Raw genomic sequence first — 17065 nt, forward strand, 5'->3', positions numbered from 1 at the left:
ACTTCTCATTGGTGTGGACCAACCAGAAGCTCACATTCAATATGGAATCAGAAGAGGAAGCAAAGATCAGCCAATAGCAGTGCAAACATACTTAAGATGGTCCCTGATAAGTACAGACTCACACTTATCTCAGTCATCACCCCTGTCTGTGAATTTCCTCTCTGTCAGTGATCAGTCATTAGAACAATTTTGGACTACAGAGTCATTTGGAGTATCTTATCAATATTCCAACCCGGTCTTGACAGAAGACAGAAAAGCTGAAGCGATGTTAAACAAATCCACGAAATTAGTGAATGGAAACTATGAAGTTGGCATGCTGTGGAAATCAGAAGAATCTACTCTAGCAAACAACCTAGAAATGGCCAAAGACCGCTACCGACTCCTGAATAAACGCTTTGAGAAAGACAGGAATTTTGAAGAGAAGTATCGAGGAATAATTAGAGACAACATAAGCAGAGGATATGCACGCAAGCTTACCCCCGAAGAAGCAGGTTTGTGCAGCCAGAGAACATGGTATTTACCCCACCATGCTGTTACCAATACGCAGAAAGGTAAGCTTAGACTGGTATACGATGCAGCTGCAACCTATAAAGGCGTGTCTCTCAATAAAGCCCTGATGACAGGCCCAGACCTACTGAACAGTCTCTTTGGTGTCATACAGAGATTTAGGTTATATGAGATAGCCATGGTAGCCGATATAGAGCAGATGTTCATGCAAGTTCATATACCTTCCTCGGATGCAGACTCGCTGAGATTCCTATAGAGCGAAGATAACAACCCTGACTCGTTTGAGGTATACCAGATGACATCACACATATTTGGAGCCAAAGATTCACCAGCGTGTGCTAATTACGCTCTCAGAAGAACAGCCCAAGATCATGCACATTTATACAGTGAAGATGTGGTGAAGACAGTGCATGAAAATTTCTACATGGACGATTTATTGACATCCAGAGATTCAATACCTGAAGCCATTTGTTTAGCCCAAGATTTAAAGGAGTTACTACTGAGGGGAGGATTTATTCTGCATTAATGAATGTCCAACAGGCAAGAAGTTCTCACTGCTGTAGACAGCACACACAATATGCCGAGCTTTGATTTAGATAGAGGAACAATGATTTCCCAGAAAACCTTGGGTATCCAGTGGAACCTTGATGCTGATGCCATAACTTTTCATTGCAAGCTTAAGCCAGTATTGACCAAAAGGGGAATGCTAAGCTCTATGGCTTCTATATTTGACCCCTGCGGCTACATTTCACCCTTTATTGTTCAGGTGAAGATACTTATGCAAAAGATATGGGTCAAGAAACTTGAGTGGGATGATGAATTACCACCAGATATAATGGATCAGTGGAAAGTTTGGCTGTCACAAACTCAGAATCTTCAGGAATTACAGTTACCCAGACACCATCCAGAATTTACATCCAAGTCCAGTGATGTGCAGATTCACATGTTTTGCGACGCTTCAGAGAGTGCATTTGGTGCAGTTGTTATGTCCCAGACTCCGTCAGTCAGACTTTACGTTAAAATAATGTCACGTTGGATAACGTGCTGGTTCTTGGGCCTTAGTGTTGTGCGCCCAGCTGATCCAATAAAACGAACAAGATTCTCATTTGACGCAAGTGGAAATTTAATATTGGCTTTTGGAAAATATACAGAGGTTTCTTCTACATAGTAACTGTCAGTCCAAAATGTATTATGATATCGCCAGAGCCAAAATACGATATGAATTCACCTTAAAACAGGACAGCCTTTATAGATCATTCAGGAATTTTAATAACTAGGAAGAAATAACACTTGACTGAGCGCAGTCCTTTTGTCTCAGGCTTTGCCCCAACTCAGTCACCGTGTTTCCTGGATCATCATTATCCGCCCTAGCCTTCAAAGGCATTTCTAAATTTTATCTCGTGCCATGTGCCCTGGTCACGATCATCCCCGAATGTCTATCGACTGTCCCCTTCTAAGCTTATCTAAGGATGTGAATATTATTTTAATTAATTATTTATATCAATTATAAAATACCCAAAGTGGTATTTTACACCGTGTCATACTTAAGATACCAAGATGACAATGGAAAAATCCAGTGTCCATTCCTAGCTTCCAAGACTCGTGTAGCTCCATTGAAATCCCTCCCCATTCCCAGGTTGGAGCTACAAGGAGTAGTTCTAGCTTCGCGTTTGTCCCAGACACTTGAAAAAGAGCTCAAGCTAAATGTCACGTGCCAGGTCTATTGGACAGACTCAGAAGTTGTATTGAAGTACCTGCGTAATGAGACAAAAAGATTTAAGCCTTTTGTTGCCAATCGCATAGCTGAAATTATGGACGTCACATCCAAAGAAGATTGGCATCACGTATCTTCAGAAAACAACCCTGCTGATAGATGTTCAAGAGGGATGAAAGCCTCAGCTCTGGTGTCAGATCAGTTGTGTTATAAAGGAGCAACTTTTCTACATAATTCAGAAGGTGACTGGCCATCTTTAATTCAGCCAATGTAAATTGAAGAAGAAGACCCGAGCTTAAGAAAACTTGCCTTACTATTCACAACACCATGACAAAGATCAGCCCATCATCTACTGATTATGACTATTCCAGTGTTGTTGATCCATCAACTTATTCCTCACTGCATCACTTATGTACAAAGACTTCATGGATCCAAAGAGCGGTGAGAAGTTTTACGTCTGCCATTCCGAGATTCTCTCAGAAAGCCTCGAGACAGAGCAGTTTAACTGCTGCGGAATATGCAGATTCACTTCTATATTGGGTATATAGCTCAGTATACTTTTTTTCCAACCGAGGTTGCATGTTTGAAAGCCAATCAGCCAATTGACAAGAGCAGCAAACTTTTGGCTTTAACATCATTCTATGATCACAGTATTGACTGTTTGAGAGTTGGAGGAAGGATATCTCATGCCAGCGTACCAGATGATGCCAAATTTCAGTTGATTTTACCTGCAGAGCATGCGATTACAAGCCTTATTGCCACAGAAGTTCATTGCCGCCTACACCATGGTGGGCAGGAGCACATGATAGCAGAATTGAGACAAAAGTATTGGCCCCTTAGAGCTCGCTGCGTGGTGAAACGTACAATACGTAACTGTTTGACCTGTCAGAGACAAAGAATATTGCCCAAAGTGCCAATCATGGCAGATTTGCCTCAGTGCCGTCTGAATGTCAGTCATGGTCCCTTTGCATGCTGTGGTGTGGATTACTGGGGTCCAATGCTGGTGAAGGAAAGAAGGTGCACAGTAAAAAGATGGGGCTGTTTATTCACATGTTTGAGTTCCCGTGCTGTACACTTAGAACTAGCAGATTCCTTGGAAACAGATGATTTTATACTGTGTCTAAGAAATTTCATAGGGAGACGAGGTCAACCCGCTGACATGTACAGTGACAATGGAACAAATTTTGTAGGAGCTGAGATTGAGTTATCACAGTGTTTATAAAGGATCTGCAGCAGGACAAAATTAAGCCCCCTGGGAATCAATTGGCATTTTAACCCCCCGGCGGCCCATTTTGGAGGGGCATGGGGGAGACTGGTGCAATCCATGAAGAAAGCTCTGAAGATTGTTCTGAAAAACACATTGGTGAGAGATTCTGTTCTTCGTACTGCTCATAACAGCCGGCCACTGACACACAACAGCCCAGATCCTTCAGATTACACAGCCTTGACACCAAATCATTTTTTGATAGGCCGAGCAAATTACACTTTTCCACCAGCTGACTGCGACGACAAAGAAATCAACAGTAGACGCAGGTGGAGACAATGTCAAGTTGTGGCTGATCATGTTTGCCAGCGCTGGATTAGAGAATATTTACCAAAGTTAACCATGCGTAAACAATGGAAGACAGAGAGTGGAGCTGTGTCAGTAGGAGATCTTGTGCTTATTATGGAGGATAATGTACCCAGAGGTTATTGGGAATTAGGAAAGGATGAAAGGATTCGAGCAGTAGATGTGACAACACCCAAACATGAACTAAGGAGCCCAGTAGCAAAAATTTGTATTTTAGAGGAAAATTCTAAATCCTAAGCTTGAAGTGCTTGTAACCTCTCAGCTTAGGAAAATTCTAAATCCTGAGCTTGATGTGCTAGTAACCTCTCAGCTTACCCGGTAGGTGTGGAGAAAAGCTGGATTTAGTGAAAGTTGCATTTTCATTTTTGCTTCATATTGTTTAAAGTGATTCTGACACTGTTATTACAGTAAACATGCATACTTCTGCAATTATCAGAGTCCGCATGATCCCTGCACCATTTACTTTGATGCTAGATACATTCAGCTTGTTATGTTCTGTATTCAAGTAGTTAATGCTTGTTTACCCGATGCTTAAATTTTATGCATTGGAATAACTGTGCCATCCACTTACAGGAGACTCTAAGATCATGCAGTGAAGTTTATGACATAGAGTCTGTGACATGCACATGAAAGTCTGTTGAAATGCTTAATTCTCTGCTGTTGATTATTGTTTATTTCAGACTTGCTACAGTTTAAATAAGAACTATGGACAGTTATCAAAGACTAGTACTTATTGTTTATTACTGAAGTCACACTTGTTGCATACCTAGCAGGGAAGTTAGGTGAATGCTTATGTATTGTTTTGTGCTGTTGCCATGTTGCAGTTAAATCGGATCAGATTACTTCAGTAAGAAGTTTACAAGTGTAAATGACACCTTTACATGTAATGTACTGTTATTTTTAAGATGTCAATGAACTTTGAAACCTTGAATTATTCATATAGTTACAGTATTCCAGTTAAGGTGTTACTAAGAAAGTAGTTACAAGTCATTGTTATAGAGCATACTCGTAATTTCTTAATTTGTGCAACATAGCCTGTTGTCGGGTTAGTTGAGATGTAAGACTCCGTCAGGGGGGCGGGTATGTGAACGATTGCGTTTGTTGCTCTTTTGTTGTTTATGTTATTGCACGCATTGCTTTAGTTGCGATTGCTTTCAGTTATACATGTAGATTATTATGAGATACAAATCAATCCATGCTTCCACGCTTTCCACGAGTTCCAAAGTAGTGTGAGTTTTTAGTTGTTTTACTGGTATTTGTAAACTCTATTTATTTAAACTTGTTAATTTAGTTCAATCATTTAGTTTGCCTTTTAAGTAATTTTGTTTTATTGTTTTCTTACAGTTCTGACCGCTTCGCTTCGCTTCGCAAGAATCGCTTCAAGCTACATGTACAACCATGCAAGCCGCAAGTCAGGCTTTAAAGAGAGAGAAATAAAACAGAAGCGCGTTTACAAAAACTTTGGAACATTCTTTGTTTTTATTTCTATTTCAACAACAATATGCCTTAAGGTTAATTACCCTATTCTAGGTTTAACTTATCTTAATAAATAAATTTATTAGTTTACTTTCCTGAAAATGCCCCAAATTTGAACTCATTTGTTACTTCACCCAAATTTACCTCGATGTGATACACTCTAAAATAGCATTCATAACTTATATATGTATGTAGCCGTATGAGTGTATTCTTTGAGAAGGGGGGTGAATGTAGCCGTATGAACGTATTTTCTTCACTTGTGTTCGTCTTTTGTTTTGTCACGTGGGTGTCATATTACTCTCTCATTCCCATTGGTCATCTTTCCCGCCTTTCGTCGCTTATAAATATCGTCGCCGCCCTTTTTCTGTCATTGTTCTTTGCTCATCGCTCTTTATATATTTACAGGTACGTGGTCAATAGTTTAATTCTTTTATGAATATTATCATTATTATTATTATACTTATTATATATTAAGATTATAGCTATTAATAACATTATTATGATGATCGCACATTGTTCTTTGCTCATCGCTCTTTATATATTTACAGATGGTATGGAATAAATAAGAACAAAGAGAAATAGACTTAGTTGCGAGCAGGGTATTCTAACCAATTCACTAATGTTCAACCTTGTGTATCCACATCCTAAGAGAGCGTGAGCCAGAGCGTATCGATTGAAGTTGTTAGTTCATAACGCAAGAAACGTTAGGTCTACTCTTATTTGGATGCTACCACTATAACTGATATGTGTGAGGCCATTACACCCGAATGAGTGATGTTTTCATGCAGAACACCATGAAATCAAGCCACGCTGGCCATGATCTAGCCACTCATCATTTGTGAGGATAATATCAGTGTTTTTTTACACATTTTACACACTCATCCTACGCCATCTAAGCCTACTGCCGCTATTTTATATAGTGGTCGCTGATCAGTAAATCATGTAATACAGTTGAGGATATGACGTTCAGACAACATCAAGGACCTAACTATACAATGTCTGGAAAAACAACACACAAACTGTGCGATCGGTGTGCTGTACATGTCCGTGTCTGGTGGAAATGAGTATACGTTGTTTGAAGAGACTATTTGAATCTGGTGGAAGCGAATATCATCCAGGAGTATTGGTAGCCTTTGTACATGTATGAGACTTTTTGATTTAATAACTTTTTCATGGATTCAGAAATGAAATGTTGGATCGACATGGGACAATCCATTCGCTATGTTATGGAATTCGCACCGGAGAAGCAGTCTAGATAATTGAGGCACCAACCTTATATCCCAGGACAATATATACGTGAGTAAAAAGGCTTACAGAATCTAACATTCTAACTAGACTGTCTTAGTTCTTTGTGTGCATTGTTCACGTGTTGCGCTTGTGCTCACCCCGCTTATATGTAGCATGTATAACAAAACAAAAGACGAACACGAGTGAAGAAAATACATTCATACGGCTACATTCACCCCCCTTCTCAAAGAATACACTCATACGGCTACATGTAGAGTAACCCTTCAGCCACAGAATGATACATGTATAAATATATATAAATTGTACTTATATCTTACTTAGATTTCCTACATTACTCAATTTCCTTTCCCCCTTTTTTTGTCATTTGAATTCAACGCCTTAGTAATTGCATTAGTCTTGGTCTCACCTACTATCCAATTAATTCACATATAACATTAAATCCTTAAAATGCAGACAAAATGTACCATTCTCATACTGTAACAGCATACTTTAGGTTCCAATTATTTTGATATATGCATTTTATTAGTTTCTTTTCTTGATAATGCATCTAATTTGATCTTCTGGGATATTTGACCCCATTCTACTAAGACATGATTCAAGTTAAAATAACTTACGTTACAAAAATATATGTAGAGTGACAATTTAGCAACACAATGGTGTATACATAATAGTAGCATCTCCTTTGAATTTCATATCATTAACAACTTCCTTCCCCTATCCTCATTTTAAATGTTCCAATTTTGTGACATAAGATTAAAATAAACCACCATGGGACATTGATTTGTTCTGGGAACACCTACAAAAAATTTAACATGATGGATTAAAAAAATTTGTTTACATTGCTTATCAAGGTTTTGTACGTGAACCCCTTGTTCCAACCAGACTAAGTACCATCATTCATCACTGTCTCCACTAGCACAATATGATGAAATTTGTGGACATCGTCACAATCATGTTGAGACTGACCCTAAGACCAAATACTGCAGCCTTAGTACTTTTGCATCTTCATTTTTTCATGATCAATTGTAACAAAATTTATCAAATTTCACACATAAACATTTCCAAGTAATCATAGTAGTTTGAAAATATTTTTAATAAAACGGTGAATTATTTTGCCTTCACTTTGCTATTTTAAAACATTTTTAGCAACTCGCTTGTGAATTCAGTTCGCACACTTTGTTCGTGCATACCACTTCAGGCAAAAAGTCATTTACCAATCATTTATACATATGTATTAGTACAATTCCCCGAAATTGCCCCAAATTTGAACTAATTTGGTACTTCACCCTTATCTATTTCAGTGTAATTCAATCTTAAATAGCATTTATTTAATAACTTATATATGTAGAGCGACCCTTCAGCCACAAAATGATATATATATATATATATATATATATATATATATAAACCCTACTTATGTCTTACTTAGACTCCCTTTTTTAAGCGATTTCCTTTCCCCATCCCATTTTCTGTTATTTGAACTTAACCTCCTCTTTAGTTATTGAATTAGCCATGGTGTCACCTTCTATAAAATTAATTTCCAAATCTCATTAACTATTAAAATGCAGGCAAAATGTATTAAACATACCCGAACAATATATGCTATAAGGAGGTTCAATTTATTTAAATAAATGCATTTCATAACTTTATTTTCTTGATAATGCCTCAAATTAGATCTCATTTGACCTTTTACCTCATTGTACTAAGACATGACTCAAGGTTTAATGAATTCCATTAGACATATGTGTAGAGTAACCCTTGAGCTACATAATTATTGTTGCATCTTCTCAAAATGCCAAATTTTGAACAATTTCCTTCTGCTACCCCAATTTTTACATGCTCCAATTTTAGGCACAGTGTGTGACATAACATTAAAATAAACCACCATGGAACATTGATATGTTCTGGGAAAACCTACAAAAAATTTAATATGATGGATTAAGAAAATTTGTTTACATTGCTTATCAAGGGGTTGTACATGGACCCCTTGTTCCAACCAGGGAATTATATCAGAGGGAATGGAAACGGGTGGTGGTGGTGGGGGGGGGGGGGGGGGGAGGGGGTGACAATTTCAAGCAATATCATTGGTCCTTATCAATAGAGAGCTGATAACAAAAGAACTCTAAGTGTGTTAAGGCCACGTAATTTAACAGAAACGAGCAAAAGCCAATCACAGAATACCTGGCCATAACATATGAGATGGGCACAGTCACGGATTTTTCGTGTGCACGTATGTGTACATCTTTTTCAGGAATATGTGTACAGTCAGTGTACTGTTATCTGTACTGCTGCATTAGACAAATGAAGAGGATGATCAGCTCATGAGTAAAATAAGTTCCCTTTTTTACCATGCAGAAAGCTGTTAAAACGTTAGTTTGAAGTTGGTCTCAGTCTTTTTTATCTGTGAGCAGGGGGGTACTGTTCAAAATTTTCTTTTAAAAAGTGATTTTCGTCCGATATGTTTACATAATATGGTAGGATAGTTAACTAACGAAATGAGGGACTGCAAGTAGGTACAACAGTAGCTTTAAAGGCTGTAAATATATAAAAAGTACACTGATGAAGAATACAGTGGATGTGGTCGTTTCTGCCATCTTGAAAATGAAGTCGTATGATTCTAGCAAATTTGCAAGTTTTCGGAAAATTGTGAGAGTGACACGATTTATCGAGTATACATACAGAAAACTTATTACTTCTGCAGTACTTTTGGGTGATAAGTTTGTCAACATCTTTAAAATATGGTGATAAATAACCGTGACATGAGACACGTTCAGTGAGATCCAAGTTTGATGTCAGCACACACCATTTACACACCTTTCTCAGTTTATGAATCTTTGTATGATGAAAACATGTAAATGTTAAATTTTTTAAAAAAAACAAATATATATTAAGTGTGCATTGGGCTATGTTGTTCAGATTGTTATGCAGCTGTTTTAACAAACGAACAAGACTTATATTGGACTTTGAAAATAAGGACACAAGTCACGTGGTTTAGACCCAAATTATGCCTTATTTAATTTGCACATTTTTAGTAAGGTCACACTTTTTTATTTTTATGGATGACATCCTCTGGGGACCCCGAAATCAGTGCCAGAGGGCGAAAATAATATTTAAAAAAAACAGTCCAAAATAAATACTGCTTATGTAAAGCAATGCTGTCAGTACACAGCTGGAAACACAAATTCACCACAGAAGCACGTATCAAACTAACAATATGTCTTTATCCATGCTCTCAAAATGTAGAAAGGTAAAAAAAAGTCATAATTAGATATGCTGCATATTACCAAATCTATTTATTAATGTTATTTCATGCATTTTGTTGGTATAGCAATCAATAAAACAAATATCAAACAAACAGTGTGTCTAAATTTTTACTCTCAGAATATCAAAGCATTATGAACACTTCACAGAAATGTTTAAAAAATGGTGCAAAGATATGCTTAATACTACCAAATCTATTAAAGGTCATTTCGGTCGATGCCATTTTGTCTACTTTGACTCACACCAAGCAGCCAAACTGTCGGGTGGCCTGTCCGACCTTCAGCCCACCAAATACCTCAACACCAAATACCATAACCCTGGTATGTGCTGCTTTGGACAGAATGTCACTGAAATTTCCCGGGCGATGATCGCTGGCTGCCACCAGCATTTTGTATAATTATAAAATGGTGATATCTCCATGCCCAATATCAATGGCATACCAATCCAAAGCGATGCCCCCCCTTCTCTTTATGACTTTAATTGTCGTGTAATTTGAAAGTAATCACTAAGATGAATTTGACGGCAAAGCTGACATATTTCCACGTGGCGATACAGAGGTTGCTGCTATCACAAAGAGATAGGGCATAGAATTTTAAATTGAAATAAACTAATTAAATCCATCTATGGCAACTTAGACTGCTGTCTGACATTTTATCCATATTATACAGTTGAAACCGCCATCAAAATCCTGTAATACTGCTACATGTACAAGCAAATGAATGTCCATAATACAGGTGTGATCAAGATTTTTTTTTCTGACAGTCTTCCAAATTATCTTTGCATCCATCCTCCATTTTTAACGTCTTCTGACAGAAAAAAAACTAATACCCCATTCGCACTACGCTCAGTTATCCTGATAAGTTGCAAATTGGGTCACAATTCGAATAAATGCAGTAGTGTGAACGCAAGAGGATTTCTTTAATGCGAATTTTCAAAATCCTGCAAGCGAGGTAGATTTCTAAGCGCGATTCGATTTTACTTACCGGAATCGACACCTGTGCAGATCTTACTGCGCATAAATTCTTTTGGACTGATCTCAAAGAGCCCCTGCTTAGGTCACTGAATAAATCCTTTGAAGTACAGTCAATGTCTACATCTCAACGTCAAGGTATAATCAAGTGTATACCAAAGGAGGGGAAGGAGAAAGTATTCCTTAAGAATTGGCATCCAATTACTTTGCTGAATGTCGATTACAAACTTGCTTCTGCTTGCATAGCAGCCAGAATCCAATTACACATTGACGATATCATCTCTTTTACACAGGCTGGATTTGTTAAAGGTCGCTATATAGGCGAATGTTCCAGAACTATTCAAGATATCATCCATAAAACAGAAAAAGATGACATTTCAGGAATTTTATTAATGCTAGATTTTGAAAAAGCTTTTGATTCTGTAGAGTGGGCATATATTTTGCAGTGTCTTAAATTTTTTAATTTTAGTGAAGATATTCAAAACTGGTTCAAAACCCTTTACTCTAATGTTTCCACTGCAGTGGAAAATAATGGACATCTAACAGAATTCTTTAATGTCACTCGGGGTGTTAGACAGGGTGACCCTCTGTCCCCTTACATATTTATTATCTGCATAGAATTGCTCAGCGCGGCGGTCAAATTTGATCCAAACATAAAAGGGATCTTACTGAATAACTCAGAATATGTCATTACACAATACGCAGATGACTCCACGCTCCATCTAGCAGATGATAGAGAGTCATTGAATGCAGCTCTGGATATGCTAGAATTGTTCTCTCAATGTTCAGGATTGAAAATAAATTTTGAAAAAAGCCAGGCTGTTTGGATTGGAGCAAAGCGCTGCTGTGGTGAGGAGTATCAAACCTCTAAAAGTATATTTTGGAATCATAGTGGGAAATTTAAACTACTGGGTATTTGGTATAACCTAGCAAAGGATGACATTTATGAAGAGAATTTTAGAGAAAAATTACATTCCATCAAATCGTTGTTAAATGATTGGTCGTTCCGTCATATTTCACTCCTAGGTAAAGTAACTATTTTAAAATCCTTGGCACTCCCTACCATCATCCAAATATTAACTGTACTTCCTATGCCTGCTGATCATTTCTTTAAAGAATTGGAGCGAGTTTTTTATCGCTTTATCTGGAACAGTAAAATAGATAAAGTTAAGAGAAATGTTATGATTAATTCTTATGAAAACGGTGGATTAAAGGTCCCCGAGGTGAAATCCTTCTGTAAAGCTCTTAAATTGATATGGCTAAAGAAATTGGTAAATCCACATAATTGTTCTTCGTGGAAAACTCTTTTGATGGATGAGATTGCGGAAATCGGGGGAATTGACTATTGCTACTTCCATTGAAGGGCCTACAGTCTATACGTAATATTAATATACTAAATACTTTCTGGAAAGAGATTTTGGTAATCTGGGCTTCTGTTCAAGAATTCTCTGCTACTTCTCCGGATGATATCCTAGCACAACCTTTATGGGGAAATGATCATATTAAGATCAATAAAAAGATAATCTTCTATAAACCATGGTTTAGAAAAGGTGTGCTTTACGTTAATGACCTGATTGATAATACTGGTTCAGTAAAAAGTCTAGACGTTTTTTGTGATGAATATAATATAGATTGTAATTTCCTTGACTATCAAGGCGTCATCAGCGCTTTACCTTCTGCCTGGAAAACTATTATAAGAGGGTATCAAAAGAACCTTGCAGCAATAACAAATAAAAATCTCGTATTATTAAAATCGAAAAACAAATTAACGAAACTTTTTTACCCGAAATTTATTTCAGATAAGGAAGCAATGCCTTTTAACATCCATGATAAGTGGAGGGGAAAAGCTGAACATTAATTTTCCAAGTGAAAAGTGGAAGCTAGTTCATGCATTGCCCTTTCAAGAAACAAATGATCATAAACTTCTCACATTGCAATTTAGAATTTTACATAGAATTTATTTTAAGAATTCGATGCTTTTTAAATATAATATGTTAGAACATGAGCGATGCACTTTCTGTAATGACCCAAAAGAAACTTTATTGCATATTTTCTGGGACTGTACATATGTTCAAGCTATTTGGACTTGTCTCATTCAGAACCTACGCACACAGTACTCTGTTGAATTGCAACAACAACCGTGCCTGTTTATATTTGGAATCCTGGACAACAGCCCTCTCTTAGGTATTAATCTACTACTTCTCTATATAAAGAAATATTTCACTCTTTGTAGACAGAATAAAATTACACCTCTTTGGAATGCCTGCAAAAAGCATTTGGAAAAGCAAAAGAAAATAGATTTTCAATCTTTATACCTACTGGGTCCTCAAAAGGCAGATAATCTAAGAAAAAAATGGGACAGTATAGAAAAAATATTGATGTGAATAGAAAAGAACATTTATCGTAGCCTAGGCCTACTAAGATTCTTTTATTAAAAAAAGTTCTACATGTATTTTAATCAACATTTGTAAGACCTTTATTTGCATTGTGTGAATGGTGTGTGGAAGGTGTATTTGTCTCTTACTGTGTTGTAAATGTCCTGTATTAATTTTCGTGAATAAAAAAAAAAAAAAAAAAAAAAAACTTTGAATGTAAAAATGGATTCATTAACCATTGGTTAGTTTGGGAAAATTGTTGTTTACTCCAGGAAAATTCATTTTTGGGCCAAAACGAAGAGTTATTATCCCTTTAACTAGCTCTTTAGTAACTGCATCTTCTCAAAATGCCAAATTTGAACAATTTCCTTCTGCTACCCCAATTTTTACATGCGCCAATTTTAAGGCACAGTGTGTGACATAACATTAAAATAAACCACCATGGAACATTGATTTGTTCTGGGAAAAACCAAAAAAAAAAAAAAAAAATTAAACATCATGGATTAAGAAAATTTATCTTCACATTGCTTGTCAGGGGGCGTACGTGAACCCCTTGTTCCAACCAGACTAAGTACTATCTTTCATCAATGTCTCCACTAGCACAATATGATGAAATTTGTGGACATCGTCACAATCATGTTGAGACTGAACCTAAGACCAAATACTGCAGCCTCAGCTCTTTTGCAGCTTCACATATCAAAAAACTATTGTAATAAAATTTATCATATTTATTAAGAAACATGTTCAAGTAATCATAGTAGTTTGACAATGTTTTTAATAAAACAGTGAATTATTTTGCCTTCACTTTACTACTTTAAAACATTCTTAGCAACTCCACAGTGAGTTCATATGGCACAGGTGTCAGCAATTGTTATTGCGTAGGTCATGAAGGAAGACACAGTGACCAATCATTCATACTAAGTAGATGTAAGGGCTAATTGAAAGTGTGTTTTAATTCAAAAATTAAATGAGATTTATTGAAATTTAATTGAAATTCTATGAAGTTTCTAATACAAATGAGAGGTCATACGAGATTTCCGTTTTTGCGAGAGCACATGCGCACGATAGTCCCTATCTCGAGTGACCAGCATTGCAACTCAGAAATTTGTTGCAATTATAATACCACTATACAACAAAAGGAATACAAATTCCTTATATGTTTCTCAGATAATATAAAAATTATCTAAGGTGTATTATAAAAATCAACCCATAAATATGGTTATGATTTTTTACATGATAACATAAGTTATCTTAGGTTCATTATATATATCAACCCATAATTGTGGTTTTACATGTTTCTATGTAAACCAGGCATTCCCCCCCTCCCCCTTTTTTGCTGTGGAAAAGGGGAGGTGGGTGGGCGTATGACCTCTCATTTGTATTAGAAACTTCATAGAATTTCAATTAAATTTCAATAAATCTCATTTAATTTTTGAATTCTATTTCGTTTCCATACAAATGAGGTCATACGAGATTCCCGTTTTATGCGAGAGCACATGCGCACTTGCGCATATCTTCACAGTTCAAAGCTTGCTGGTCACGAGAGCAAGTTTAGCTCAAAATATAATACTACATAACTTTTCCAATTATTCAAACTGCTTTAGAAAATTCTTTCCCTTCAACAGGTTTATTGTAGTACTTAGCAAGCTTTGCTTGAAAATCATCAAGCTGCTTTTAAAAATATCATATACGGGAAATTATGCTGCTGACACTGCTGCAGCTTGGGTTGAATGAGCCTTAAATGATTCTTATACACATGCTTGGTGCATCAACATCCGAATCCATCTTGATATTGTATCTCTTGAAACGGATGAAAAAAGGCTTTCAATAACTAATAATTTTTTTTTTTCTTTTTCCTCCTTTGCCATTTATTAATGGTTTTGTTCTTTTCAAATATTCTTTAACACATATCAATGTATGCAATCCCCTATTTAGGGGGTGCCATAAAAATGTAAATGTTGTTGTACCAACACCTAGTCTTGAACTGTTTCAAAGTTTCTTTGATTTTAAATAAAACAGTTTTTGTGAAGTTCTAACTCTCTGAACTTCAATAAATGCACAAAATCTTTTTGTGCAGATGTAAGAGACATGAGGATGATAAACTTCATTGAAAAAAATCTTTCAATGATAACTGTCTTACTGGTGACAGTTTTCTTAAATAATGTTAATCAATTGATACATGTCAAACTTTCTGATATCTGGGTGCACTGGGTCAGTGTTAAAAACTCCTTTCAAGAACCATATAATCTAAGGATGTCTCCCAACCGTCGAAGCAACAATGCCAATAGTTGTTGATAATGCATATCTAGCAGTGTCTATAGCACTGTTATTTGAGCCATCTTCATAGAGATGTACTTAAAAGTCTAGCACATTGCTGTAGTTGGTCTATATTCAAAACGACCTTCATTTTATTTGAAAACATTCTCCACTTTTTAATATAGACTGAATAGTGGTTTTTTGCACATGCTTTAAATATGATTTCAATAGCTTTCTCTGTAATTCTATCTGACTTAATAGTTTTCCTGATACTTTGCATGCCAAAAATTCCATACAGTCTCCTATTGGGTGTGTCACCCCTTTCTGGTGAGAAAAGATGTTAATACTGTTGTTGCTGGCAGTAAAAAAAGAATAGGAATATCTTCTAGTGAATATTTCCTTTAAATTAATTGCATCAACCATAAAGGTATCACAACTTAAGCATCTGCCTGATCTTTCCCAAAACTTCTTGATTATCCTGAGCATCAGACTGAAAAGGAGGAATACATTCTCCTAAGATATCAAAAACATTGTCGTATTCAGTACCAGGTTCTGGTTTCCAAGCAGCAAATATTCCTCATTTGCTATTTGATCTTGATAGATCTAATAAAATTTATATGTGGCATAGCTAATATATCTGTCACTTTTTAAATACATAATATTTAGTGACCATTCAGTTGTAATATTCACATTTCTTGATTCCTTATATGCCTTTACATTTTATATTCCAGGCAAATAATTAGCAGTAAGCCATATGTCATTTTCAATACAATGATTTTTTTTTTTTTTTCTATATTTGTGATACTATTTCATCACAAATTGATCATGAGGATTTCAAAACCTCACGTGTAATATATGCAACTGCAGTAGAATTATCATATCTTTCCTTCGATATTTTGAATTAAGGCATGTAACGCCATTTTATAACAAGCAATTCAAATGCATTGAAATTATCATGACAGAATAAAATTGTTCAGTAAAGAATCCACCAATGCTCATTTTTCTACATTCATCTAGCCATGCTAAAGGAGTGGCATTCGATTGAAGTTCAATCTGTGCATTGCCATGATTAATCTGACATGTTGCATATAAAAATATTTCTAGACCGCCATTCTAGGTCTACTTCCTTTATCTGTAAAATCCATTACAGCTTCATAATCATCTTTATTTTCTTTTAATGCTTTAATTTTTCCTCTCTCTAGTTCCTATAATGCAACTGTCCATATCAGACTCATGCAAACATGACACTGATATTTTTCTAATATTTTTGCCGTGTCTCTAATAGATGCGTCATCTCTTGTTATAAAAACATCAATCTTTTCTTTATGAACTTCTTTCTTTTTTTTTTTTTTTGGCAAGTTGCACAGTCATGTTTTCAGAATTTATTTTCAAATCCCAAAATACAATTTCTTGAGTTGGGATTAATTATCATACAGACTTTTCTTCATGGATCAAAACCCCACAAGTTTTGAAAAACTTGACAGTTTCTTTCACTGCCCAAAGACATTCATTTTGTATATAAATGTCATCTACGTATGATATCATAATATTCCTTTCCTTTTTAATGTTGCACATAATGGCTTTCATAAGTTTTAAATGCTCTAGAACATCTGAATAGCCACATTTAAGGGCAGAATGTATGATTTATTTCTCCACTGAAATCTGAGAAATTTCTGATGCTCTGTAAA

At 36.0% G+C, this 17065-nt stretch overlaps 1 protein-coding gene across 1 annotated transcript; it reads left to right on the forward strand.

The window, feature by feature from the left end:
- Positions 1-1036: 1036 nt before the first annotated feature.
- LOC106162014 (uncharacterized) lies at positions 1037-3443 on the forward strand. The gene is made up of 3 exons (XM_087008735.1): positions 1037-1506; positions 2057-2491; positions 2873-3443. Exons 1-3 carry the CDS (start codon positions 1037-1039, stop codon positions 3441-3443), a joined length of 1476 nt encoding a protein of 491 aa, XP_086864861.1.
- Positions 3444-17065: the final 13622 nt, after the last annotated feature.

Source organism: Lingula anatina, chromosome 3 (assembly GCF_051362555.1).
Source record: "Lingula anatina isolate TDL-2025a chromosome 3, LinAna3.0, whole genome shotgun sequence".
NCBI lineage: Eukaryota > Metazoa > Brachiopoda > Lingulata > Lingulida > Lingulidae > Lingula > Lingula anatina.

Excerpts from the sequence above, each read along its gene's own strand:
- LOC106162014 (XM_087008735.1), top strand. The coding sequence starts at position 1,037 with ATGTCCAACAGGCAAGAAGTTCTCACTGCTGTAGACAGCACACACAAT. Across the intron at positions 1,507-2,056 it reads GTTGTTATGTCCCAGACTCC|ATACCAAGATGACAATGGAA; the intron begins GTCAGTCAGACT and ends GTCATACTTAAG. Across the intron at positions 2,492-2,872 it reads CCATCTTTAATTCAGCCAAT|TATTGACTGTTTGAGAGTTG; the intron begins GTAAATTGAAGA and ends CTATGATCACAG.